This window comes from Bubalus bubalis, chromosome 5 (assembly GCF_019923935.1).
Source record: "Bubalus bubalis isolate 160015118507 breed Murrah chromosome 5, NDDB_SH_1, whole genome shotgun sequence".
Lineage (NCBI taxonomy): Eukaryota > Metazoa > Chordata > Mammalia > Artiodactyla > Bovidae > Bubalus > Bubalus bubalis.
In genome coordinates, this window is record NC_059161.1 from 130,631,087 (window position 1) to 130,658,468 (window position 27,382).

General features: G+C 64.4%; 1 protein-coding gene across 1 annotated transcript; it reads left to right on the forward strand.

Annotated features, from left to right (window-relative positions):
- The first annotated feature begins 4,708 nt into the window (after positions 1-4,708).
- Positions 4,709-27,110, forward strand: TRPM5 (transient receptor potential cation channel subfamily M member 5). The gene is made up of 25 exons (XM_025286915.3): positions 4,709-4,733; positions 8,111-8,237; positions 8,587-8,767; positions 10,561-10,727; positions 11,459-11,642; positions 12,921-12,985; positions 13,083-13,274; positions 13,517-13,619; positions 14,950-15,068; positions 15,382-15,705; positions 16,054-16,194; positions 16,363-16,486; positions 16,779-16,924; positions 19,756-19,868; positions 20,361-20,453; positions 20,566-20,824; positions 20,933-21,051; positions 21,219-21,351; positions 21,433-21,607; positions 24,657-24,810; positions 25,148-25,329; positions 25,492-25,624; positions 26,177-26,249; positions 26,563-26,629; positions 26,970-27,110. Exons 2-25 carry the CDS (start codon positions 8,121-8,123, stop codon positions 27,074-27,076), a joined length of 3,471 nt encoding a protein of 1,156 aa, XP_025142700.3. The 5' UTR covers positions 4,709-4,733; positions 8,111-8,120; the 3' UTR covers positions 27,077-27,110.
- Positions 27,111-27,382: the final 272 nt, after the last annotated feature.

The following is a 27,382-nucleotide window of genomic DNA, read 5'->3' on the forward strand; positions in this document are numbered from 1 at the left end:
GTGACGGGGTGGTGGGACGCACTCCGCACTCACTTCTGTGTATTGCGAGACAATCGCTTTACAACGTCGTGTTAGTTTCTTCTGAACAACATCGTGAATCAGCCATGTGTACACACATATCAGCCATGTGTACACACACATAGAGCCAGACATCCTGGAGTGCGAAGCCAAGTGGGTCTTAGGAAGCATCACTATGAACAAAGCTAGTGGAGGTGATGGAATTCCAGCTGAGCTATTTCAAATCCTAAAAGATGATGCTGTGAAAGTGCTACACTCAATATGCCAGCAAATCTGGAAAACTCAGCAGTGCCCACAGGACTAGAAAAGGTCAGTTTTCATCCCAATCCCAAAGAAAGGCAATGCCAAAGAATGTTCAAACTACCACACAATTCCACTCATCTCACACACTAGCAAAGTAATGCTCAAAATTCTCCAAGCCAGGCTTCAACAGTACATGAACCGGGAACTTCCAGATGCTCAAGCTGGATTTAGAAAAGGCAGAGGAACCAGAGATCAAATTGCCAACAGCTGTTGGATCATAAAAAAAGCAAGAGAATTTCAAAAAAACATCTACTTCTGTTTTATTGACTATTCTAAAACCTTTTTGTGGCTCACAACAAACTGTGGGAAATTCTTAAAAAGATGGGAATACCAGACCAACTGACCTGTCTCCTAAGAAATCTGTATGCAGGTCAGGAAGCAACAGCTAGAACTGGACATGGAACAATGGACTGGTTCCAAATTGGGAAAGGAGTATGTCAAGGCTGTATATTGTCACCCTGCTTATTTAACTTATATAAAGACTACATCGTGAAATGCTGGGCTGAATGAAGCACAAGCTGGAATCAAGACTGCTGGGAGAAATATCAATAACCACAGATATGCAGATGACACCACCCTTATGACAGAAAGTGAAGAAGAATTAAAGAGCCTCTTGATGAAAGTGAAAGAGGAGAGTGAAAAAGCTGGCTTAAAACTCAACATTCAAAAAATGAAGATCATGGCATCCGGTCCCATCACTTCATGGCAAACAGATGGGGAAACAATGGAAACAGTGAGAGGCTTTATTTTCTTGGGCTCCGAAATCATTGCAGATGGTGACTGCAGCCATGTAATTAAAAGACCCTTGCTTCTTGGAAGAAAAGCTATGACCAACCTAGGCAGCATATTAAAAAGAAGAGACATTACTTTGCTGACAAAGGTTCGTCTAGTCAAAGCTATGATTTTTCAGTAGTCACGTATGGATGTGAGAGTTGGACCATAAAGAAAGCTGAGTGCCGAAGAACTGATGCTTTTGAACTGTGGTGCTGAAGAAGACTCTTGAGAGTCCCTTGGACTGCAAGGAGATCCAAGCAGTGCATCCTAAAGGAAATCAGTCCTGAATATTCATTGGAAGGACTGATGCTGAAGCTGACGCTCCAGTACTTTGGCTCCCTGATGGGAAGAGCTGACTCATTGGAAAAGACCCCGATGCTGGGAAAGACTGAAGACGGGAGGAGAAGGGGATGACAGAGGATGAGATGGTTGGATGGCATCACTGACTCGATGGACAGGAGTTTGAGCAAGCTCCGGCAGTTGGTGATGGACAGGGAGGCCTGGCATGCTGCAGTCCATGGGGTCACAGAATCGGACACAACTGAGCGACTGAACTGAACTTGAGTCCCCTCACTCTCTGACCTCCTCCCACCCGCCCCGCATTGCGCCCGTCCAGGTCATCACAGAGCGGGGAGCTGAGCCCCCTGTGTTACACAGCAGCCTCCTTCAGGCAGTAGAAGGAAGGGGGAGTGAGTTGGGGGTGGCTCCTTCCTGGAGCTCCAGAAAACTCCAGAGACAGAATGGTGGAGGGAGAGGGAGCGAGCCCGGGCCGGGGGCTGTGCCTGAGGGTCCGCTCAGCCCCTGCCAGCCTCTCCCTGCGTCTGTGATGGGTTAACGCTCCCCCGGCCCCCCGGGGGCTGATGGAAGGGCTGGCACCTGGCCCGGAGGTGGGTGACTGCGGGCGCTGCTTGTGGGGCCGGGGCCTTCCTGCCACCCCTGGCCCTCCTCATCCCAGTCTTGCTCCTGTTGTCGGGGCCACAGACAAGGCTTCACGTGCCCAGTGCAGGGTCCTGGGCTGGGAAGATCCTGAGGGTCACTTTGTGCGGAGGGTACTGGCAAGGGGCCTGAGGACTCACCAGGCACAGCCTCAGAGCCGTGGACATTCTTGCGGGCCTGCTCGTCTCCTGAGTCCCAAGCGGGGAGCCACAGAAGACCCGGGAGAACGGGGGTCAGTGATGTGGGGAGCGAGCCTGGGCTACTCAGCTTGGAGGGGGCTTCCACAGCATGGCCAACCAGGTCTCAGCCTTCCCCACAGATGTGCAGGTCAGCCCAGAGGTGGCAGGCGGCGGCGGCCTGCTCTGTCCTCTCCAACCTGAAGTGACCAGAGGTGGTGTCCCCCACAAAGGACCAGGGCAGGGTCCTTCCTGTCCAAGGGCCTGAGTCTAGACCTTATGCAGACCCAAGCGAGGACCCCAGGCTGATGGGGAGATGTGGGGCCAGCTGGGCCCCTCTTTGGGTTGTGGCTTCTGTCCCAGGAGACTAAGAGCAAAGGTGGCTGAGTCTTCCTGCAAATTCAGCCCTGTGTGGCACCAGCATGCATGGGCCGGGACTGCCCCCTGTCCGGGGAGGGGGTGTGTCCCTCTCTCCCAGGCCTCAGCAGGGGGCAGAAGACGAGGGCGTCTCCGTGGAGAGCCTGCAGTTAGGAGTGGAACCCACCGTCCCACAGACAGAGGCCTGGGACCTGGCACTCACTCTGCCAGGCGAGGCATCTCCCCACAAATGAGGGGGCAAGCGAACTCAGTCCCATCCCGAGTAGGGAGCCAGGAGGATGGAGGCAGCTGGAAAAAAGCAGAGCAGGAGTCAGACCTCGGGAGGCCCCGGCCATGTCGGTGGGCGCAGGTGGCACCTGGTGTCTCCTCCCTGCAGTGGGCCCCCTCGAGGGCTGTAGGCCCTGCTCCCAAGGCTCCCCGATGGCAGTGGCCCACATAAACGCCAGCCCTCACCCCTCGTTCACTCACTGGCTGCGTCGCCCCTGCAGCTCCGGTCCTGGGTCGGGGAGGCTCAGTGGCCGACGGTCCCTGGCAGGAAGCAGGCAGGCAGCACACGAGTTCCCCTCGGAGGGTCAGGCCTCCTGAAAAGTGATGCCAGGTGACACAGAGAGAAAGACCAGGGCAGGCTGCTGAGCTTGTGTGGCAGGGGTGGGCGGCGCGGGGAGACAGCAAGGGGGCCTCTGAGGTTGGACGAGGGTGCGCGGAGGCCAGGTGGCTGGAGAAGTGGGCAGCGGGCAGGCCAGGGCTGTGGGTTCCGGGTTGGGCGTCATTTCTGGAGTAATAGGGAGCCATGGAGACTTGCAGGCAGGGAGGAGCGGAGCCTGGTACTAGGCTGGGGGTGGCCGGAAAGGGGAGTCCTGGGGGCAGCGGTAGAGGGCAGGGCTGGAACGGAGGGTGGGAGGAGGAGAAGTACTATGTGCCTCCTGCCCCACAGGTTCGGAAGTTCTGGGGAGACCCCCTCACCCTCCACATTGCCTGGGCAGGACACTGGCAGGACCCCCAGGGGGGCCGGGCCCCAGGCCAGCAGGGGTGTGTGACCCAGTCCCACCCCCTTGCCAGGGCTGGGTCTGGCCTTCTGCTCAGGAACCCCAAGGACGGCCTCTTCCCCCCAGAATCTGGTCCTCAGGGTCTCAGGCCCCAAGGGCTTGTGGTGTCCGGAGCCCCACTTACCTGGAATCCAGTCTTTCCTGAGGGATCTCAGGCAGCCCCTCCCCTCCCTGGGAGCGGTGGGGGGCTCCAGGCTACCTATGGCTGCTCTGGCCCCGACAGCCGTTGTGTGCAGAGACACAGCGGCCTCTGCGGGCCAGGCCTTGTCCACCGGCCCCGACTCAGTCCGTGGTCCCGGGGTGCCCTCTGGTGGCCGATGGGCCCGACCAGCGAGGCCGTCGGGGAATCCTAGAGCTGAGCCTGGACCCGGCCTCCCACCCAGCCCCGAGCTCAGGGGAAGGGGAGCACGGACGTGTCACCTGCTCTCGTGTGTTACCGCAAACCCCCAGAAGCCGAGCTGCTTGGATCCCCATTTTCCAGAGAAACCAACGCCCAGAGTTAGAGAGACAGAAGGATTTGCAGGGCGTGAACCAGGACCCTGGGCTGCAGGGCCCGCAGTGCCTCCCTGTGCTCTCCTCAGTGGAGCGACAGTGTCTGTGAGAAGCCTGCTTGCTGACAGCAGCCTGCCCACCCCTCCAGGACAGCACTCCTGGGGGCTGACACCTCTCTGCTTGGCGGGACCCAGGAAGGGAAGGGACAGTCTCTGCCCCCTCCAGGGATGGCTGGGCTGTACCCCCTGGGATCAGCCACTCCCACCTGCTGGAGAGATGGGCGAGACCCGGGAGGAAGCAGAGACACAGGAGGGGCGACGCTGCCACCCCCCACGGGGCCGCCTCTTGACACCAGGAGACTGGTGCTGCCCAAGGGGTCCCTGGGCCCATCAGAGAGGGACGGCTGGCCCTTGTGCCTGGTGGCTTGGCCAGAGCAGGCCTGTGGGCCGGGCCAGGCCGAGGTCAGGTGGCACCCAGCTCTGCTCACGGCATTGGCTGCCCAGGTGCCAGGTGTGGTGGGCAGGGAGGGGCAGGCGGGCGGGCTGTGGGCCCCTCCACCCGCCCTTTGGCCGTCAGTCACACGTCCGGGCCTCAGGGAGAAAGCAGGCAGGTAGGAGCCCGGCTGCCAGCCCCCATGGGGGAGGAGGGGGCGCCCTGCCCCCCGGTCACTTCCTGCCCCGTGCCTCGGTTTCTCCCCTGGACCCCGGAACGAGTCCCGCCTTCCTGGGGCAGCAGACGGACGGTCCCCCCGTGGGTGAGGTGGGGTGTCTGGGAAGGAACCTGCAGAGAGGGTCTGGTCCGGAGGAGCAGCCCCGGGGCCCTGGGGGCCAGATGCAGGGAGCCGGCGCTCACAGCCGGGGCCCGTCTGGGTGGGGGCTGAGTGCTGGCTGCAGAGCGTGGGACCCCTGGGCGCCCGCTCCTGGTCACCACGTTCTCCCATCTCGGGAGGGAGGGGCGGGCCCGAGTGGTGAGGGGCTGGCCCTGATGACACGGCCCTGGGAGGGGTCGGGCTGGGACCCCCAGGCCTGGCTGCCCAGGTCCACGGCATGGGGGCTGCTTCAGGAGACCCCTGACCAGGGCTGGCCATCTGCCCCTCTGCCCACCCCGAGCACGGGACCCAGCGCCTTAGCTTCCGGAGCTGAAGAGCTCGCCTCCATTCTCTTCTGCCTGTCAGGGGTAGGGGGTGGGATTCCAGCTGGGACGACTCAGGACCCCCGGGTGCCTGGACTCCGCCGCCCCCTCCAGGAACAGGGGCCTCGAGCCAGACACCTGCTCATGCAAATCCGATATTTGCATGTCCTTCCCGCTCCGCAGCCCCATTTGCCTGGCGTCCCTCCCACCCCCAGCGCTCGCTGCCCCCCCCACCCCGCCCTGGTGCTCGCGGCCAGCCCCACCATGCTCAGTGACCCCCCAGCACTCGGCACAGGACCCAGTGCCCCTCGGCCCCTGGGCTGGGAAGCCAGAGGCCAGGGACCAGCCTTCGGGGTTGGGGGTGAGGAGTCTGGGGTGAGGGGTGTGGGGTGAGGGGTCAGGAGGTGGCCCCAGAGAAGGCAAAACTGGGGCTTAGGACCAGCTGCCTGTCAGCGAGGAAAGGGCGGCGTGGGCTGGGTGGGCACCATAGCACCCCTCCTGAGACAGAGGCCGGTCCCAGGCCCACCCCCCGGCGGAGCAAGCCCAGGGCTCACGGACCGTGAGCACTCCAGTGCTACCCAGGCTCCCCACAGGCCGGGCCGGGGCGCGTCCAGGGGTGGGGAGGGAGGCCACCCTCACAGGCCCTGCCCTGTCCCCCCCATATGGTGGGAAGGCTCCCCACATCGCTGTCTACACTCTGAGGTTGAAGAGCATCCCCCCAAGTTCACGTCCACCCCAAATCTCAGAATGCTTGGAAAGAGGGTCTTTGCAGAAGCACTGAGTGATAGCAAGGTCATAGGGAGTGGGGCGGCCCCTCGAGCAGTGACCGGTGTCCTTATAAGGAGACGGGGAGATGGAGGCAGAGACTGGAGGGACGCTGGAGCCCCCAGAGCTGGACGGGGTGAGAAGGCCCTAGAGCCTGCTGAGAGCGCAAGGCCCTGCGCACCTTGATTTGGGGTTTCTGGCCTCCAGAGCCTCCCGTCGCTTTAAGACGCTCAGCGGGTGGCCATTCGTTAGGGCGCCTGGGACCCTCCAGCAGTTATAACCCCAAGGGCGGCAGGGCCAAGGGGGTGCCCGAGCCCAGGCCTGGCCTAGCCCCCCTCGCCCCTACGCCGGCTCTGTGGTCACACGCAGGACCCCCCACTCCCTGTGTGTGTCCCAGCAGTGGGGGCCCAGAGCGGGGCAGGGAGGGGGGTGCGGGCTGGGGCAGATGCAAATCCTCCCCCACCCTCCCCCAGAGCTGGGATGGGGGGAATTTGAATACGGCCTTTCCAAGCCGGTGATTAACGATCTTTCATCCTGGAGGCTGTGTGTGGGGACGGGGCCTGGGTGTGGGGGCAACACACGGGCTGTAGGAGTGCCCTGGCAGCCGTGGCAAAGTCCCACAGACAGCGGAGGACAAGGGGAAGCGAGTCTCTGCTCAGGAGGCCGGAACCCCACTGCGGCGTGGCCCGCTCTCCCAGCAGGGCCAGGGAGAGTCCTTCCTGCTCCTCCCACTGCTGGGCCCCGGCGTCCCCGGCCTTGGCCGCATCCCTCCAGCCTCTGTGTCCATCCTCACTCAGCTTCTTCCCCTCCTTCTAAGGCCACTTCTGCCAGTGGATCAGAGGCCGTCCTGATGAGCCCCTCTCCCTGATCACATCTGCAAAGAGCTTACTTCCACAACAAGCGCATTCACACGCCCTGGGAGCAAGGGCGTGGACGCGTCACTTTGGGGGACGTGTCACTTTTGGGGACGAGGTGACGGGCCCGTGGCGGCCTGCAGGGGCCCTGCCCACGCCTGCCGGCCCCGCCTGTGTGCACAGGTGGCCCTCTCTAAGAATCAAAGGGCTGGCCTGGCCCTGAGAACCAAGGGAGTCACTCTCCTTTCACAGAGGGCCCATTCTGGCTGGGCCCGGCCCAGGGCACCTCCCAGGGGACAGCGGTGGACAGGGCTGCCGTGGAACTGGAGCTTCCCAGAGTGGGCCTGGTGGGGCAGAGCATCTCAGTTCTGCAGGGACCTGGGGTCCCATCGGCTCTGCTCCTTCTGTGGACACAGGAGGGCCAGGGCGGGGTGGGTGTGCTTTCCCCATGGGTCTGCAGAGGAGGCTGCTGGAAACAGCAGGTTGCGGGGGGCGTGTGGGCCATGGCCAGGGGGCAGGGAGCTGGGTGGCTGGTCTGCAGTGGGCCCAGGAGGCACAGGGGCGTTTGCCATCAGGCAGGTTGATGGGACCCAGGTCCTGTCCCTTGGCCGTTCCTGGGACCCCTCCAGGCACGTGGGCAGTGCTGGGCCGGAGTGAGGACTTGGTGGGCAGGTATCTGGGAGGTGGGAGGGGTGGGGGGGGGTAAGGAGGAGGCCCCATCCCTCCTCACCTGAGCTTCGTGCCCCTGTTTGCCTGCCGCCCCCTCTCTGCTCGGCAGCCGGCGCCCAGGGTCCCATGCCTATCCTGGGTTGACAGGGCTGTGGTATGGTGGGGTATGGGGCGGGCTGTAAGACTTCCACTGCCTTTTGGGGTTTCCAGGACACCCCCTGCCAAAGGCTTGGCAGAAGTGGCAACGGAAGGGCTGGCTCGTGGTGCTGGGGGAGGGTGAGTAGAAGTGCGGGGTGGGGAGGGAGCCAGGAGGAGCTTCCATCCCGGCCTGGGGCCGGGATCTCTGGCAGCTTGAAGAGAGCAATGCAGACGGGAGGCAGGCTGAGACCCAGGGGCTGCAGGAGGGCTGGGTCACGGTCAGGGCTGGGGACTGCAGGGAAGGGCGCTGGGGCAGGTGCCCCCCCTTTCTGCCTGCACCTGGGCTTCCCTGCGAAGGTGGCAGGGCCTCCAGCAGGAAGTGGGCTGGGGCTCGCCTCGCATGCCCTCAGGGTAGGCTCTGTCCTTGCAGACAGGACCCCATGCAGGACGCCGGGGCCACCCGTCCTGGCAGCCCCAGGGGTGCTGGAGACACATGGGAGCCAAGCCTGGGCCGGGGTGAGATCATCTTCGGAGGGTCTGGGAAGAAGCGAGGCAAGGTGAGAGCTGCCCCCACCTGGGGACTGGCTGGCACCACCCCCTGTGCTACCCTGGGCCCCGGACACCCATCTCCTCCGGGCCGCTCTCTCATAAGGGGTCTGTTTGGAGCCCCCAGGAGGGCGGAATTCTGGAGCTGGTAGCCCCCTCTGGCTTCTGCCTCCTACCCCAACACACGGCAGGTCCAGGCTCCTCCTCCAGCCAGCCTTGGCTGCTCATGGGTCACCCAGCAGGTCCAGATGGCCTGGGGAGCCCTGGCCTTCAGCTGCGGCCCTGCCCCCACCCTCTGGAGCCCAGCCCACCCCTGTGCTTAGCGCCCCCTCGCCCTGCACCCCTGCTCCCACCCTGCAGTTCGTGAGGGTGCCCAGTGGTGTGGCCCCGTCTGTGCTCTTCGACCTCCTGCTGGCCGAGTGGCACCTGCCGGCCCCCAACCTGGTGGTGTCGCTGGTGGGCGAGGAGCGGCCCTTTGCCTTGAAGCCGTGGCTGCGGGATGTGCTTCGCAAGGGGCTGGTGAAGGCGGCTCAGAGCACAGGTGGGTCAGGGCGCAAGCGGCTCAGGGGGCAGGAGGGTCAGGGCGCAGGCATGTCAGGGCACAGGTCGGGGGCAGACGGGTCAGGGCGCAGGAGGGTCAGGGCGCAGACGTCTCAGGGCGCAGACAGGTCAGGGCGCAGGCGGCTCAGGGCGCAGGCAGGTCAGGGGGCAGGAGGGTCAGGGTGCACGTCAGAGGGCAGGAGGTTCAGGGCGCAGGTCAGGGGGCAGGTGGGTCAGGGCGCAGGCATGTCAGGGCACAGGTCGGGGGCAGGCGGGTCAGGGCGCAGGAGGGTCAGGGCGCAGGCGGCTCAGGGCGCAGGCAGGTCAGGGGGCAGGCGGCTCAGGGTGCAGGCAGGTCAGGGGGCAGGAGGGTCAGGGTGCACGTCAGAGGGCAGGAGGTTCAGGGCGCAGGTCAGGGGGCAGGAGGGTCAGGGCGCAGGCGTGTCAGGGCACAGGTCGGGGGCAGGCGGGTCAGGGCGCAGGAGGGTCAGGGCGCAGGCGGCTCAGGGCGCAGGCAGGTCAGGGGGCAGGCGGCTCAGGGCGCAGGCAGGTCAGGGGGCAGGCAGGTCAGGGGGCAGGCAGGTCAGGGGGCAGGCGGGTCAGGGGGCAGGCGGCTCAGGGCGCAGGCAGGTCAGGGGGCAGGCAGGTCAGGGGGTAGGCGGCTCAGGGCGCAGGCGGGTCAGGGGGCAGGCAGGTCAGGGGGCAGGCGGCTCAGGGCGAAGGCGGCTCAGGGCGCAGGCAGGTCAGGGGGCAGGTAGGTCAGGGGGCAGGCGGGTCAGGGGGCAGGCGGGTCAGGGGGCAGGCGGCTCAGGGCGAAGGCGGCTCAGGGCGCAGGCAGGTCAGGGGGCAGGCAGGTCAGGGGGCAGGCGGGTCAGGGGGCAGGCGGGTCAGGGGGCAGGCGGCTCAGGGCGAAGGCGGCTCAGGGCGCAGGCAGGTCAGGGGGCAGGCGGCTCAGGGCGCAGGTGGCTCAGGGCGCAGGCGGGTCAGGGGGCAGGCGGGTCAGGGGGCAGGCGGCTCAGGGTGCAGGCAGGTCAGGGCACAGGCCGGTCGGGGGGCAGGCGGCTCAGGGCCAGGCGGCTCACGGCGCGGGCGGCTCAGGGCTCAGGCAGGTCAGGGCACAGGCCGGTCGGGGGGCAGGCGGCTCAGGGTGCAGGTGAGTTACCACAGGCCGGTCAGGCACAGGTCAGGGTGCAGGCGGCTCAGGGCACAGGTGGGTCTGAACACCTGAGAGGCCCCACACGGGCCCTCAGCTGCCATCCCCATGGTCGCCCTCCCTCCGCGGCACTGCGGGGCGGTGGGAGCCACTCTGGGGTACACAGCGAGGGACTGAAGGTCCCCGGGCTCAGAGCCTCCCCCAGGAGAGCCTGGCCATGTGTGGGGCCAACAGGCCTAAGTGGAAGACCCAGGGAAGGGTGAGACCTCCATAAGCTGCTGTCCACACCCAGGCCTCCTTACCCCATCTCTTGGGACAGCACTCTGGCCAGCTGGTCGCTGGGGTCAGAATTAAACTCCTGGGCTTTGATTTCAGGGGCTGGGCCTTCGGAAAGCCCAGTCGGGGAGGGAGGTTCCGCCCTCTCCACCCCAGAAAGGACTGTAGAAGTGACAAGGCCCTGCTGACCGCTGGGCCGAGGGCTCTGTGTGCTAGAAGGACGGCCTGGGTTCTGGGCCAGCACAGGCTGGGGTCAGAGTCTCTGTCCAGAGGGCAGCAGGGGCCTGCCTCCAGCCCTAACCCTGACCTTGGTCCTGGAGGGTGCCTGGGGAGACCCCTGTGCTCAGGGACCCCTGTGCCTGCAGGAGCCTGGATCCTGACCAGCGCGCTCCGAGTGGGCCTCGCCCGCTACGTCGGGCAGGCTGTGCGTGACCACTCCCTGGCCAGCACGTCCACCAAGGCCCGCGTGGTGGCCATCGGCATCGCCTCGCTGGGCCGCATGCTGCATCGCCGGCTCCTGGACCATGCCCAGGTGGGCGCCGGGCTCCGGGCGCTCGGGTCGTGGGACACAGCAGATCAGGGAGGCCCCCAGAGGTCGGCTGCCTCAGGGCTGGATGGCGTGCCTGACAGAGGCCCCCAGGGCCATCTCGCAGGCTGACCACACTACACCATCTGTGACTGAGCCCCCACCTACCAGGGCAGCAGTGGGCAGACCAGCCCTACCCTCGGTGGTGGGGGCGGCGCTCACGGGCCTGGGAGGGAGTGAGGCTGATCTAAGGGACAGAGGCAGTGACCTGACACCACAGCGGGGTGGGGGGGGGGGTGGTGGCTGGACCCAGAGCTGGGAGGGGTGGAGGGAGGTGGGAGGGAGCGGGGCCTCCTGCCCAGTGAGCGGCCAGCAGGAGGCAGCATCTCCCAGGACCCGAGTGGGGAGAGGGCTGCCAGGCTCCCAGCCGGCACAGGCCTGGAGTGGGCACCTGGTGTCCGAGGACCCCACCCGGACCGGCGCCCAAACGCCTGGCTCGGCCACCGCCCCGCAAGCTTTGTGACCTGGGGCTGGCTGGTGTCCTCTGCCCCACCCGGACGGGGGCCTGAGACAGGTCCCCAGAAGGCCAGGCAGCCCCGTGAGTGGAGTCCCCCTCCACCCGGCACACGGGGTTCTGTCTGGAGGGTACCCTCCCTGGGCGCCCCCCACAGCAGCAGCGGCCCTTCCTCCATCTGGGGGTGCAGGCCACGCCCGGGTCTCACGGTGTGTGTGCCTAGGGGGACGGCCCCGTGCACTACCCCTTGGACGACGGAGGCGGCCAGGGCCCCTTCTGCCCCCTGGACAACAACCACTCCCACTTCATCCTGGTGGAGCCAGGGTCCCCCGGGAAGGGCGACGGGCCCACGGAGCTGCGGCTGCGGCTGGAGAAGTATATCTCGGAGCAGAGGACAGGTTACGGGGGTGAGTCTGCCCGGGGGGCGGGGCTGCCCGCAGGGGAGGGGTGGGAGGCGGTCCACGGGGGAGGGGCTGCCCGTGGGGGACAGGGGCTGCCGGGAACACCGTGGTGGGGGTCGCAGGGGTGGCCAGGGCTGAAGGACCACCAGCTTGGGCCAGGACGGGCGTTCCAGCCACCAAACATGCTAGAGTGTTGAGACCTGGGCCACTGGGGGGTCCTGGGTGAGGGGGCTGCTGGCCAGAGTGATGGGGAACACGACTTTGGGGATTCCCTGCCAGGAGGTAACATTTCCCCCAGGCAGCAGAGTGGGTGAAGGTCCGTTTCCAGTGCCCCCCGACCCCACCCCGACCAGAGGCTCTGGCTGGGGGCTCCAGGCTCTGCCAAGAAAGTGAGATTTGCAAGTTTCCAGGGGCCTGTCTCCCTCCACCACCGGAAGTTCGCTGCCTGCAGGGGGCAGTGCTGCCCCAGGAGCAGCCTCCAGGGTGGCCAGGGCGGGTCTGAAAGCAGGATTTGCCAAAGCCCTAGTATTTACAACTAACATTTACAATCACAATATACGTGTGATCTCTGGCAATATTTATAAGCAGTGTGTGTGTGTCTACCAACTGAGCACTCTTTAGTGAAAATGCAACCTAAGCCGTGTTTACCCCTCACCTTAAGGACACAGGGCTGGCCCGGGCTGCTGAAGCCAGGAGGCTCATACCCGCTCCGCCCAGTATCCTTCCCGCTTGGCAGGCGCCTCATGAGTTAGAGGGGACCGTTCTCAGGCCAGGGGCGGTCCGGTCTGTCCTGCCTCCTCCCGGAAGTTTGCCAAGCTTTCCCCACACAGCCCACCCGGCAGGTCCGGGCTTCTGGGGCTGCACATTCCGAAGTCTCGCGTCTGCTTTTTTGGGGGTGACTGACCCACGCCCCTCCTTCACCACACTGAGGTGCTCTGGGGCACTTGGATGGCCTGGCAAGTGCTCAGTGGAGCTTCCTGCCCTGGCCGGGGAGAGATGCCCGCCTTTGGAACGTGGTTGGCGCGGCCACGGACCCGATGTTCGACTTGACGTTTAAAGCCACGAAGCGACCACACGGGAGAGTGGGGTGTGGGCCTGGCATCCTTGTCCCGGGTGACACGGCAGCTGGGAGCCTCTCTGGAGAAAAAAGCCTCTTGCCTGGAGTTTGCCCAGAAAATGCCACAGGCTGGTGGTCTGAGGCCCGGGGGGTTACCCCACAGGAGGGTTTCACGCCCTCCACTCACCCAGGCACCTGGGTGGACGCTGTGCTCCATCTGTCCACAGGAACCAGCAGCATCGAGATCCCTGTTCTCTGTCTGCTGGTCAACGGGGACCCCAGCACCCTGGAGGTAGGGCAGGCGGGGACCTCCCACGGGGCCCCCCAGCCAGAGCCGGGATGGCGCTTGGCGCTGACCCGGCCCACTGTGCCCCCTCCACCTGCCTCAGAGGATTTCCAGGGCCGTGGAGCACGCCGCCCCGTGGCTGATCCTGGCGGGCTCGGGGGGCGTCGCAGACGTGCTTGCTGCCCTCGTGAACCAGCCCCACCTCCTGACGCCCCAGGTGGCCGAGAAGCAGTTTAGGGAGAAGTTCCCCAGCGAGCACTTCTCCTGGGAGGATGTCGTGCGCTGGACCGGGCTGGTATGAGCCGCTGGAGAGAGGGCCGCGTGCTGGCCCCCGCCCTAGACCCCAGCCCCTGGACTGCACGTCCGTGCCCAGCCCCACTGGCTGCAAAGCCCCCGGGCTGGCCCCCGCTTCAGGCCCTTGTGGAGTGGGGATGCCCGGCTCTGAGGATGGGGCTGCCCTGGGCCCAGGGGACGGAGGGCTGGCCTTCTGGCTGGGAGCCGTGGGGTCACCTCCGGGCCTTTGTCCTGGGCTCCCAGCTACAGACCATCATGTCCCGCCAGTACCTGCTCACAGTGCACGACTTCGAGCAGGAGGGCTCCGAGGAGCTGGACACGGTCATCCTCAAGGCGCTGGTGAAAGGTGGGGCCGGGCTGCGCCTGCCGGGGCCCCGCGGGAGGCGCCGGGCAGGGGAGGGTGGCGGGGCAGCCCCCACCCTGGGCTCTCGGCCTCCAGGAGCCTGTGCCTGGGCGGCTGTGCTCTGCTGCGAGTGAGCGTGTGCGTGTGAGCGTGTGCGTGTGAGCGTGTGCGAGTGAGCGTGTGTACAGCCACTGCTCACTTGGGCGGCAGCACGTGTGACCAGACTGAAGGAACACAGAACCTTCCAGGGCCTCCACACAACGATGACATGCAAATCCACGAGAGGTTCTGTCTTTGGAGGTTTTACGTTAGATGTATTTTATCACAAAATTTTTAAACTATTTAATTATTTATTCCTAATTTTTATTTATTTAGTTTTGGCTGAGCCTGGTCTCTGTTGCCGCACTCAGGCTTTGTTTTGGTTGCGGTGTGCAGGCTCTCACCGTGGAGACTCCTCTTGTCGTGGACACGGGCCCCAGGGCACCCAGGCCTCAGCGGTGGTGCTGTGTGGGCACCGCGGCACGGGGGGCCCTCCCAGAGCAGGGCGTGAACTTGTGTTCCCCTGCATTGGCGGGCGGATGCTTAGCCTCTGGACCACCAGGGAAGTCCTTAGAAAACTAGTGTTCAGTTAGTTCAGGGGTTTTTAGTGTTTTTTCAAGATGGTCCATGTCTACTACTAACTCCCGAGCATGTCCACCATCCAGAAGACCCACTAGACCCCCGCTCCCCCCAGCCTCTGGCGATCACGAGCCTGCGTGGCTATGGATCTGCCCGTTGGGGGCACTTCCTGGACATGGGACCACACACCCTGTGGCCTTTGGAGTCCTTCTCTGAGCACAACGCTCTGGGCGGTCGTCCAGTGCACTGTAGCCGGTATAGGGGCGCCAGCCCTTTAGGACAGTGACAGGCTGCGTTTTGTTTCTCTGGCCCCCTGTGGAGGAGCATTCCGGTGGCTTGCACTTCCTGGCTGCCGTTCAGTGTGTTTCTCATTGAACATAAACACCTGTTGCGGGGCTGACCGCTGCGGGGACACAGACAGGAAGGGGCTCTGTGGGGCAGGGGGCACCCTTGAGGAAGGGAAGGCTCCTCCAGACAGGTGCCCGCTGCCCACTATTCCACCCAGCCCTGGGGTCCCCTTGGGGTCCTGGAGCTCCCAGCAGTGGGGTGGGGGTGGATGTCTTGAGGCTCCTGCCAGTACTCAGAGGGTGTGGAGGGAACCAGGGCATCGTTTCCATGGCATACATCTAGGACACCCACCTTGAGGGACTCTGTGCCCATTGGCTCTGCTGGCGCCTGGGTTCCCCTTCACCCACTCTGCCTTCCCTGCCCGCAGCCTGCAAGAGCCACAGTCAGGAGGCGCAGGACTACTTGGACGAACTGAAGCTGGCCGTGGCCTGGGACCGCGTGGACATTGCCAAGAGCGAGATCTTCAATGGGGACGTGGAGTGGAAGGTGGCTCCAGGCTCTGGCCAGCGCCAGGCGGGGACCCTGATGAGTGGCTGGGGGCAGGTGGTGTCCAGGGCCAGCCTGGCCCGGCTGTTGCCAGGGGAGCCGGGGAGGCCAGGGTACCTCCCGTTGGGCCTCAGTAGTCGGCATCCCAGGCAGGATGGACTAAACGTCCGTCAGTGGGCGCAGGCTGCCTCGATGCAGAGGGACAGGCAGGGCGGGGCACCTGGGAGCTGGGGGTCTTGCCGAGGGTCCCCACGCCCCTCCCGTGGGACCCCTTCCCCACGGGCTCCCTCTCACTCTCCGCCTGGCGCCCCAGTCCCGCGACCTGGAGGAGGTGATGATGGATGCACTGGTGAGCAACAAGCCCGAGTTCGTGCGCCTCTTCGTGGACAACGGCGCGGACGTGGCGGACTTCCTGACGTACGGCAGGCTGCAGCAGCTCTACCGCTCCGTGGCCCCCGCGAGCCCGCTCTTCCACCTGCTGCGGCGCAAGCACGAGGAGGGCCGGCTGACGCTGGCCGGGCTGGGCGCCCAGCAGGCCCGGGAGCCGCCCGCCGGGCCGCCCGCCTTCTCCCTGCACGAGGTCTCCCGGGTGCTCAAGGACTTCCTGCATGACGCCTGCCGGGGGCTCTACCAGGCGGTGAGTGCGGGCGGGGGCGGGGCGGGCGGCGAGTGCCTGGGGGCGTGAGTGAGGGTGGGGGCGGGCGGGGGGTGGGCGGCGAGTGCCCGGGAGTGGGGGGGGGGCGGGGCGGGCGGCGTGAGTGCGAGCCTGGGGCGGTGAGTGGGGTGGGTGGGGTGGGTGGGGGGGGGGCGTGAGTGCTGGTGAGTGCGGGTGGGGGCGGGCGGCGAGTGCCCGGGAGCTGGGGGCGTGAGTGAGGGTGGGGGCGGGCGGGGGGTGGGCGGCGAGAGCCCGGGAGTGGGGGGGGGGGGGCGGGCGGCGTGAGTGCGGGCAGGGCCGTTGCCGCGGGCTGACACACCTGCCCTCCAGGAGCGGGGCCTGGCCCGGAGGCCCTCCGGCCAGAAGGGGCTTCTGGACTTGAACCAGAGGAGCGAGGACCCCTGGAGGGACCTGTTCCTGTGGGCGGTGCTGCAGAACCGCCACGAGATGGCCACCTACTTCTGGGCCATGGTGCGGAGGGCAGAAGGGGCCTGGGGGTCCCGGGGGGCTGGGAGGACACCGGGAGGGACCCTGGAGGGTCCTACCGGGGGGAGGGGGGGGTTGGGGTGGGCTGGGAGGACCCTGGGAGAGGCCTGTGGGGGCTGGGAGGTGGCTGCACACTTAGGCCCGGTCTCCCAGGGCCAGGAGGGGGTGGCCGCTGCTCTGGCCGCCTGCAAGATACTCAAAGAGATGTCCCACCTGGAGACGGAGGCTGAGGTGGGCCGGACTCTGCGGGAGGCCAAGTACGAGCAGCTGGCCCTGGGTGAGCACGGGGCTGGGCACTGGGGGCGGGGCTGGGCGGCCCGGTGCTCCCAGGGGGGTCGGATGGGTACGTGTGATGAGAACAAAGCCCCACGTCTCGGCCGGCCCAGCGGGAACACTCGGGGTGAGGGAGGCTTCCACGTCCCAAAGGGGAGGCGGGGTGGAGACGGGCGCCTCTCACAGCCCCGGGGGAGGTGGGCGGGCGCAGACGTGGGCCGTCCTGCGGGTCCAGCTCTGCGGGGGAGGCGCCCGGAGGGTGGGCCTGGGTGTCACAGCGGCGGCCGCCCCTGCAGACCTCTTCTCCCAGTGTTACCGCCACAGCGAGGAGCGTGCCTTCGCCCTGCTGGTGCGTCGGAACCGCTCCTGGAGCAGAACCACCTGCCTGCACCTGGCCACCGAGGCCGACACCAAGGCCTTCTTTGCCCATGACGGGGTGCAGGTGAGCCCCGGGGCGTGCTGTGGGCACGGCCTGGGCAGAAAGCAGGTGCCCCAGCCAGCTCCCTCAGGCCCTCACCTGGCCAGTGTCCAAGCCATGGGGGTGGGCAGGTCCATTCCTGGAAGCCGCCCACCTGACTCCCTCTGCTGGCCACTCTCCCCACTAGCCCCAAGTCCGGCCCTATCCCCACCTCTCAGTTCACTTCAGTTGCTCAGTCATGTCCGATTCTTTGCGACCCCACGGACTGCAGCACGCCAGGCTTCCCTGTCGATCACCAACTCCCAGAGCTTACTCAAATTCATGTCCGTCGAGTCACTGATGCCATCCAACCGTCTCATTCTCTGTTGTCCCCCTCTCCTACTGCCTTCAATCTTCCCCAGCATCAGGCTCTTTTCCAATGAGTTGGTTCTTCACATCAGGTGGCCAAAGTATTGACGTTTCAGTTTCAACATCAGTCCTTCCAATGAATATTCAGGACTGATTTCTTTTAGGATTGATTGGTTGGATCTCCTTGCAGCCCAAGGGACTCTCAAGAGTCTTCTCCAACACCACAGTTCAAAAGCATCAGTTCTTCGGTGCTCAGCCTTCTTTATGGTCCAACTCTCACATCCATACATGACTACTGGAAAAGCCATAGCTTTGACTAGATGGACCTTTGTTGGCAAAGTAATATCTCTGCTTTTTAATACACTGTCTAGGTTGGTCATAACTTTTCTTCCAAGGAGCAAGTGTCCTTTAATTTCATGGCTGCAGTCACCATCTACAGTGATTTCAGAGCCCAAAAAGATAAAGTCTGTCACTGTTTCCATTGTTTCCCCCTTTATTTGCCATGAAGTGATGGGACCTGATGCCATGATCTTAGTTTTCTGAATGTTGAGTGAAAAGCCAACTTTTTCACTCTCCTCTTTCACTTTCATCAAGAGGCTCTTTAGTTCTTCACTTTCTGCCAGAAGTGTGGTGTCATCTGCATATCTGAGGTTATTGATATTTCTCCCGGCAACACTGATCCCAGCTTGTGCTTCATCCACCTCGGCATTTCGCATAATGTACTCTGCATATAAGTTAAATAACCAGGGTGACAATATATAGCCTTGACATACTCCTTTCCCAATTTGGAACCAGTCTGTTGTTCCATGTCCAGTTCTAACCATTGCTTCCTGACCTGCATATAGGTTTATCAAGAGGCAGGTCAGGTAGTCTGGTATTCCCATCTCTTTAAGAATGTTCTACAGTTTATTGTGATCCACACAGTCACAGGCTTTGGCATAGTCAATAAAGCAGATGTTTTTCTGGAATTCTCTTGCTTTTTCGATGATCCAACAGATGTTGGCAATTCGATCTCTGGTTCCTCTGCCTTTTCGAAATCCAGCTTGAACATCTGGAACTTCATGGTTCTTGTATTGCTGAAGCCTGGCTTGGAGAATTTTGAGCATTACTTTATTAGCATGTGAGATGAGTGCAATTGTGCAGTAGTTTGAGCATTCTTTGGCATTGCCTTTCTTTGGGACTGGGATGAAAACTGACCTTTTCCAGTCCTGTGGCCACTGCTGAGTTTTCCAGATTTGGTGGCATATTGAGTGCAGCACTTTCACAGCATCATCTTTCAGGATTTGAAATAGCTCAACTGGAATTCCATCACCTCCACTAGCTTTGTTTGTAGCGATGCTTCCTAACGCCCACTTGACTTCACATTTCAGGATGTCTGGCTCTAGGTCAGTGATCACACCATTGTGGTTATCTGCGTCATGATGATCTTTTTTGTATAGTTCTTCTGTGTATTTTTGCCACCCCTCTTTAATATCTTCTGCCGCTGTTAGGTCCACCCTATATTGTGCTCATCTTTGCATGAAATGTCCCCTTGGTATCTCTGATTTTCTTGAAGAGATCTCTAGCCTTTCCCATGAGATTGTTGTCCTTTATTTCTTTGCAGTGATCGCTGAGGAAGGCTTTCTTCTCTCTCCTTGCTATACTTTGGAACTCCGCATTCAAATGGGTATCTTTCCTTTTTTTCTTTGCCTTTAGCTTCTCTTCTTTTCTCAGCTATTTGTAAGGCCTCTTCAGACAACCATTTTGCCATTTTGCATTTCTTTTCCTTGGGCATGGTCTTGATCCCTGCCTCCTGTACAATGTCATGAACCTCTGTCCATAGTTCTTCAGGCACTCTGTCTATCAGACCTAATCCCTTGAATCTATTTGTCATTTCCACTGTATAATCCTAAGGGATTTGATTTAGGTCAATCCTGAATGGCCTAGTGGTTTTCCCTACTTTCTTCAATTTCAGTCTGAATTTGGCAATAAGGAGTTCATGATCTGAGCCACAGTCAGCTCCCAGTCTTGTTTTTGCTGACTGTATGGAGCTTCTCCATCTTTGGCTGCAAAGAATAGAATCAGTCTGATTTCAGGGTTGACCATCTGGTGATGTCCACATGTAGAGTCATCTCTTGTGTTGTTGGAAGAGGGAGTTTGCTGTGACCAGTGCGTTCTCTTGGCAAAACTCTGTTGGCCTTTGCCCAGCTTTGTTTTGTACTCCAAGGCCAAATTTGCCTGTTACTCCAGGTATCTCTTGACTTCCTACTTTTGCATCCCAGTCCCCTATAATGAAGAGGACATCTTTTTTGGGGTGTTAGTTCTCCACCTCTGGTCTCAGCAAAAGTCAACCCTGCTAACCCGGAGCCTGGCCTCCCTCCATGGAAGGTGTTCCTTCTCCACCAGGAGGGAGGCTCTGGGGGCTCCAAGCTGGGAGGCCTGATGCCTTAGCTGAACCCTGAAGGGAAGCTGCTGCGGGCACTGGGGCAGTTGTGTGTGTGGGGGGCAACAGCACCCCTTTGTTTCAGGCCTTCCTGACCAAGATCTGGTGGGGGGACATGGCCTCGGGCACCCCCATCCTGCGGCTGCTGGGCGCCTTCTTCTGCCCAGCCCTCATCTACACCAACCTCATCACCTTCAGGTCTGTCAGCAGCCGCTTGCCAGACCCTTGCTGGTGGCGACACAGCCCAGCCTCCCCTCCCCCACCCGCACCCGCGTGGCCCCTTGCGCCCCTCCCCCGCACCCGCGTGGCCCCTTGCGCCCCCTCCCCCACCCGCACCCGCGTGGCCCCTGTGCACCCCCTCCCCCGCACCCGCGTGGCCCCTTGCGCCCCTCCCCCGCACCCGCGTGGCCCCTTGCGCCCCCTCCCCCGCATCCGCGTGGCCCCTGTGCACCCCCTCCCCCGCACCCGCGTGGCCCCTTGCGCCCCTCCCCCGCACCCGCGTGGCCCCTTGCGCCCCTCCCCCGCACCCGCGTGGCCCCTTGCGCCCCCTCCCCCACCCCACATGCTTGTGGCCCCTCTGCGTGCCCCCTCCCCACATCCCTCTGCAGTTCATCCGCTGGTCGGGTGCTCAGGCCGAGCAGGAGCCTCGGGTGCCCTCCCCACGACCCTGAGGGGCTCCTGTGCTCACAGCGAGGAGGCCCCTCTAAGGACAGGCCCAGAGGACCTGCAAGAGCTGGACAGTCTGGACACAGAGAAGAGCCTGCTCTGTGGCCTGGGCAGCAGGTGAGGGCCTGCAGAGGGGGCAGTGGTGGGGAGCTAGACTTCCGTGGGCAGGGGCGAGCTCTGGACCCCAGGTGCCCGTCTTACCACTGGCCGTGGCCTCTTTTGGGCGCAGGGCGGAGGAGCTGTCCGAGGCTCTGAGGAGTGAGCGTGACCGAGGCCGGAGAGCCGCTTTCCTGCTCACACGCTGGAGGAAGTTCTGGGGGGCGCCCGTCACCGTGTTCCTTGGGAACGTGGTCATGTACTTTGCATTCCTCTTCCTGTTCACCTACGTCCTGCTGGTGGACTTCTGGCCCCCTCCTCAAGGGCCGTCGGGGTCTGAGGTCGCCCTCTACTTCTGGGTCTTCACGCTGGTGCTGGAGGAGATCCGGCAGGTCAGTGACGGAGCCCAGGGGGTTGCAGGTCACAGCCCAGCCCAGGAGGGGCCATGCCCCGCGGGGGGGAGCCCGGGCTGCCATCACTGGGCCATCTACCCCCGCCAGGGATTCTTCACGGATGAGGACACACACCTGGTGAAGAAGTTCACGCTCTACGTGGAGGACAACTGGAACAAGTGTGACATGGTGGCCATCTTCCTGTTCATCGCCGGGGTCACCTGCAGGTCTGGGGGCCCCGGGGCCTGGCAGGGGCAGCCTCGGGGGGCTGGGGGGCAGGGCTGCCTCCAGGATGTGTCCGCCCAGGCCTGGCGCCCGTGCTGTGCGTCCCGGAGGAAGCCCCAGCCCTCTCTGGGCATGGGCGGCCACCCAGCCTGCCCTCCCACCCACCCAGGATGCTGCCCTGGGCCTTCGAGGCCGGCCGCACGGTACTCGCCATCGACTTCATGGTGTTCACACTCCGGCTCATCCATATCTTCGCCGTCCACAAGCAGCTGGGCCCCAAGATCATCATCGTGGAGCGGATGGTGAGCCCGGGCCAGGGCGGTGAGCCCGGGCCCCACCCGGAGGGTGCTGACCCTTCTCCTCCCCACCCCCCGCCCCCCAAGATGAAGGACGTCTTCTTCTTCCTCTTCTTCCTGAGCGTGTGGCTCGTGGCCTATGGCGTGACCACGCAGGCGCTGCTGCACCCACATGACGGCCGCCTGGAGTGGATCTTCCGCCGCGTGCTGTACCGGCCGTACCTGCAGATCTTCGGGCAAATCCCGCTGGATGAGATCGACGGTCAGCACTCAGCCCGGGCCGGGGGGCTCCACGTGGGGCCCTGCCCCGGGGGAGTCACAGCACCAAGACCCCCTAGCAGCACACTCCTTTTGTAAGACCCTGGACACCCGGCCCTTCAGCAGGGCCTCTGGGGGTCACAGGAGACCCTGGCCTGATGCTGACAGAGGGGAGTCCCCAGGGCCGGCCCCCAGGCCCAGCACACCTGCCAGGTCATGTCCGGTGGGGGACAGGTCCGGGCTGATGGGTGCCAGCTGTGGAGGCCCCAACCTCGGGCCCTGGGCGGGAGACAGAGATGGAGCTGTGGGCAGAGAGGGCCGCGGGGGCTGGGGCCTTGCAGCGGGGGTGGGCAGGCGCTGGGCACAGGGCACAGGGCTGGGCCCCCCAGCACCAGCCATTGCCTGGTCTGGGCCCCAAGCTGACCCTCCCAGCATGTCCCTGCCGACAGTGTGCATGCGGCCCACTCACTGGGGAGGCCCTCGGCTGGAAGGCCACTCCTGAGGGCACCCTAGCTTCTGGGGACCCACCCGACATGTGAGCCCAACACCATGCCTGGCTTGTGTGGCTTGCCTGAGGGGGTGTCTCCAGGGAGGCCCCTGCATAAGGGTGGGGGTGGGGGCTGGTGGAAAGTGAAGTTCAGTTGTGTCCAACTCTTTTGGACCGTATGGACTGTAGCCCACTAGGCTCCTCAGTCTATGGGATTTTCCAGGCAGGAATACTGGAGTGGGTTGCCATTTCCTTCTCCAGGGGATCTTCCTGACCCAGGGATTGAACCTGGGTCTCCTGTACTGCAGGCAGACTCTTTACCATCTGAGCCCCCAGAGAATCCTCCGAGAATTTCCCATGATAGTGCAGTGGGGGGTAGGGGGTGCTCGGGGAGGCCCAGGCTGGACCCGGAACACCTGTGTGGGCCCCGGCATGGCTGGGGTTCACTGAGGAGGAGGAGAAGGGGAAGCAGCCCCTCCAACAAGGGGGGCCAGTGTGGGGGCCCAGGGCTCCAGCCGTGCTGGGCGCTCCCAGGGTGCGGAGCAGGGGCAGGGGGTCCTTCACTTAGGTGGGTGTCACGGGGCGATCACGGGCACAGAGTCCCTGAGGCTGACTGCAGCCGCTAATGAGGCAGGTCAGCGCCCGTGACCTCGTAAATATTTGTCCATGGGACGAGGACGTGACTGAGACTGGCGGGCTCCGGGCTGAAGGGCTGCGCCGTCACGGGAGCTGCCTCCTAATTAGAGGGTTTTGCGGGCTCATTTCCTGGGCTGTTTTCTTAGTCCCCCCAACGTGTGCTCTCCTGTGGGTGCCGTTTTCCAGGCCATTAGTTTAATGGGCCCCTGCCTGCCCTCCCTGGGCGGCCCCACCTGGGGGACGCCGCCATGACCTCCAACTGCCCCAGTCCCACGGGGCTCCTTGGGAAGAGGTGGGACAAGTGGGCGCCCAGGACCGGGCAGGGGTGGGGTCCCTCCTGCCCTGATGGCCACACATGGGTACGAGGGAACTCTGTTATGGTTTGGGGTCCCTAGGAGCCCGGGGTCACCTGGGCAGGACTAGGGGGTGCAGGTTCCCAGGGGTCCAGTTTTCAACACCACTGTAGCTGCCAGGCTGAGCCCCACTGTGGCAATGCCAGCCTGGGCCAGTGCACCAAGGGTCCCTCCCCTTCCCTGGCTCTCAGGGTGGACCCCAGCCAGCCCCTTCCCGGAGCCCACCGGGCAGCAGGCAGAGGGTGGTTTGCTCATTTACTGGCCAAGAGGGAAGGCATCCGCAGCCCGCGGTCCCAGCTGGGGTCCTGGGTGGCCGTGGAAGCCAGCTCCAAGTGTCCCAGGCAGAGCCCCCCTCTGGGCCCCAAGAGGCCCCGGGATGACCCATCTCCCAGCTGGGCATGGTGGTGCCTCTGAAAGTCCCAGGGGAGACGCAGGCGCCTCATCACCACAGAGCTGCTTCCATCAGACGGGCAGGCTCTCCAGGCCGCTTGGGGTGCCCAGGGCAAGAACGGATCTGCAGGCCACAAGGGCAGGGGCGGCTGGGGAGGGGTCTCACACGAAGGACCTCAGTCAGGAGGGGTTCATCCCATGAGGGAGACACACACACAGGGGAACAGGCCCTGCCAGCCTGACACGCAAGCCCAGAGGTGGGACACGGGCACACACGGAGAAACAGAGACCCCCATGCCCCCCACTGAGGTACAGCATGAAGACGGCGGGGGGGGGGGGGGGGGGGTGCAGTCAGGGAAACACAGTCCTACGTGCAGGGGTGTCCAGGTCCACACACACACACAGCCTGCAGAGGTCACCCCTGCAGCCTCAAGCCCTCCTGCCGGGGAGACGCCCCAGCCCCTGGGGCCCCTGCACCCGTGTGCCCTACCCTGGCCTCCTTCTGCACCTCCCTCCCATCTCCTGGGGTGGGGGTAGGGGCCAGGCTGGCCCTGCAGGGCCTGAGACAGGCAGGGGAGGGGCCCCTCAGGGATAACGGCCCCTCCAGAATCCCTGTCCAGGGCCTGGAGCTCAGCCTGCCCCAGGCTGGGTGCTCACTGCCCACGCCTCTCCTGCCCAGACGGCTCGAGGAGCCAGCTCGTCCTCAAGCCCGCGGTAACCCGTGTCAAGGGCATTCTGCCACTGCAGGCTTTGGGAAGGTGCAGACCTGCCCTGGCTCAGACTCCTGTGGCGGGCAGTGAGCCACAGGCCTGCGAAGTCCTGCGGGAGAGACCCCACGCCCTCGCCAAGGCCAGCACCCCCCATGCTGGCTGTAAGCAGAGCTTTGGGTGGGGGTGGGGTGACACGGGCTGGGCTCTGCCTCCAGAGCCCGTGGGCCGCTGTGACTTCAGCCCAGCAAAGCAGGGGGAAGTGGGGCCAGCACGGCCAGGCAGACCACCCAGGACCCGGTTGTCCCAGGACTTGGAGTCTGAGCGCCGAAGCCCGGACCGTGCCTGGGAAAGCACGGGGACTGGCCACCTCCCAGGGCCCTCCCCCCAGGTGGCCTCAACCGCGGGGACACGACTCTCAACGCCCGAGGGTGCTGGCGGCTCGGGCCCGCCCCAACCCCCGCGCCCGGCCCTTTGCAGAAGCCCGCGTGAACTGCTCCCTACACCCACTGCTGCTGGAAGGCTCGCCCTCCTGCCCCAACCTCTACGCCAACTGGGTGGTCATCCTCCTGCTGGTCACCTTCCTGTTGGTCACCAACGTGCTGCTCATGAACCTGCTCATCGCCATGTTCAGGTGGCTGCCCTGCCGCCTGGCTCTGTCCACTTTGGGGGGGCCTTGGTTCTGGTCTCCCCAGCCCAGACCTGTCCAGCCCTGTAGACCGCAGCGGGGCAGTCACCTCTCTGCCCTCAGGAGGGGCTTGGATAAGGGGTGTCACTCCAGAGCTGGGGCTCCCCTCTGGAGGTCTCCCCTCTGGCACTCAGGGCACCAAGGAGGTGGTACAGGCCTGGCAGGTGTGTGCGGGCGGGTGCCTGGGCCTGCCAGGCTGCAGCAGAGGGGCGGTGGGGCTCGGGGCGGGGCGGGGCGGGGCGCAGGGCCGCGTGCCCACGCAGCCCACCCGCGGCGCCCGCAGCTACACGTTCCAGGTGGTGCAGGGCAACGCGGACGCCTTCTGGAAGTTCCAGCGCTTCCACCTCATCGTGGAGTACCACGAGCGCCCCGCGCTGGCGCCCCCGTTCATCCTCCTCAGCCACCTGAGCCTGGTGCTCAAGAGGCTCCTGCAGAGGGGGACCCCGCAGAAGCAGGCGCGCCTGGGTGAGGCTTCTGCCTGAACCGCGTGGACGGAGGGGCCCTGGGCCTGGGCCTGGGCGGGGGCAGGGGGCAGCGGGCCCGACCCCCTTTGCGGCAGCCCCGAGGGCCTGCCCACCATGGGGCTTCCAGGCCTGGGCCCTGCCCTGAGGCTGCCCGGCTCCCCAGAGAGGGACCTGCCAGAGCCGCTGGACCAGAAGGTGGTCACCTGGGAGGCGGTGCAGAAGGAGAACTTCCTGAGCGAGCTGGAGAAGCGCCGGAGGGAGAGCCAGGAGGAGCTGCTGCGGAAGGCGGCGCACAGGTGTGGGGGCCGTGCGGCGGGCCGCGAGGTGGCGCCCTCCCCAGTGCGGCGGGCCGCGGGGGCACCGAGCCCACAGAGCCACCCACGGGCGCCAGCGCCCTCCCTGCAGGGCTGGGAGGTGCTGGCGGGGCTGGGAGCTCTCTGGGGATGGCGGGCTGCCTTAAGGCTGGCATGGCCCCTCATGTCACTGGGTCTGGGCTGGGTAGGGACATGGCCCGGTTCTAACAAGCAGCCTCTCACCCTGGACTGGGCTCTGCTGGGCCAGGCCTGCCCTACACTTGGGGGTTGGCGCCAGTACTCATGGGGTTCTTCCTGCTCTGGGGCAAACCTCACACCCATGCACCTGGTCCTGCCTGTGGGTGGGGACAGCCCTGATGCCCCCACCACCACCATGCCCGAGGGGCCGGAGCACCCTGAACTCAGGTGCCCACAGAGGCTCAGTGGCCCCCAAACACACCCGAAGGGCCTGGGCATCAGGGCAGGGAGGTGGGAAGGCCCCCGGTGTGGGGCACTGGCCTTCAGCAGCCTGCTGCCTGCCCGCTCCCGCCACAGGGTGGACGTCGTAGCCAAGTACCTCGGGGGCCTGAGGGAACAGGAGAGACGCGTCAGGCGTCTGGAGTCTCAGGTGGGCTGGCGGATCAGGGCGCCCTTCTCCCTGGGCAGGGCCTGGCAGGTGGGCATGCAGTCAGGGCAGGGGCAGGGCGGAGAGAACCTGGGGCTTCAGGACTCGTGCCCGCCCCTCCGGGGGGAGACCCTGCTGCTCCCCGGGGGTCCTGTGCTGAAGACCCCTCCCCGTCCACTCCTCACACACACGCTGGAGCCTCTTCCTCCCTCTCCTTGAGTGACAGCCATCAGAGCGGGGTCAGGGGCAGCTGGCTGGTGGGGCGGGGGGGTGGATGCGGGCTCGGCCCCGGAGCCCCCAGCCTGCCCTCCTCCAGGTCGGCTACTGCGCGGCGCTCCTCTCCTCTGTGGCCGAGTCGCTGGCCCGCGGCAGCACCAGCTGGAGTGAGTGTGACGGCCCCCATGCCCCGGGCGCTCGGGGGGCGGGTGGGCACGGGCAGCCCTCTGCCAGCCTGCAGACCTGGGGGCTATGTCCTCTGCCTCACCTTAGGCCTCCACTTTCCACCTGTCCTGGGAGAAGACAGGCCCAGGTTTTGGATGGTCCTTGGCTGGCCACAGTCTTTAGGGCGCTGGGGCCCTTTGTGGGAACCCACCAACTCAACCAGCGCGTGGTTCATGGGCCCCACTGGCTGCTTCCCCCGCCCACCCCGCCCAGGGCCAGCTCTCCCTGGGGCTGCCCTACTGGGCACCCAGCAGCTGTAAAGGGGTCGTCCTTCCCTCCCAGACTCTCGGAACTCCAGCAGCGGGAACCCACCGGCCTCTGCTGACCACGGAGGAGCCCTGGGTAGCACAGAGTGCCCAGAGGCTGGCCAGCCGCCCTCCAACACCTGAGCCACCTGGACATGAGCACAGGGAGCCCTGCACTCCCAGGGGCCCAGACCTGGAAGGCATGGCCCTTGGCTGGTCATCATGGGCCTCATGGAGATGCCTGAACAACAATCCCCCACCAGTCAAGCACCCCGGGCGCGATGTACCACCCTCGCCCTGCCCAGCACCTCCCCAGGCCTGGGAATGCAGCGGTGTGTCACGGGCCCCCCGAACCCCATCCAGAGCCAACCAGCTGGGGTCAGAAGAGCAGGCCTCGCTGAGTGTCTTGTGGGGAGCCTCCCTTTAGGTGGGCAGCTGCCTTGGGGTCCA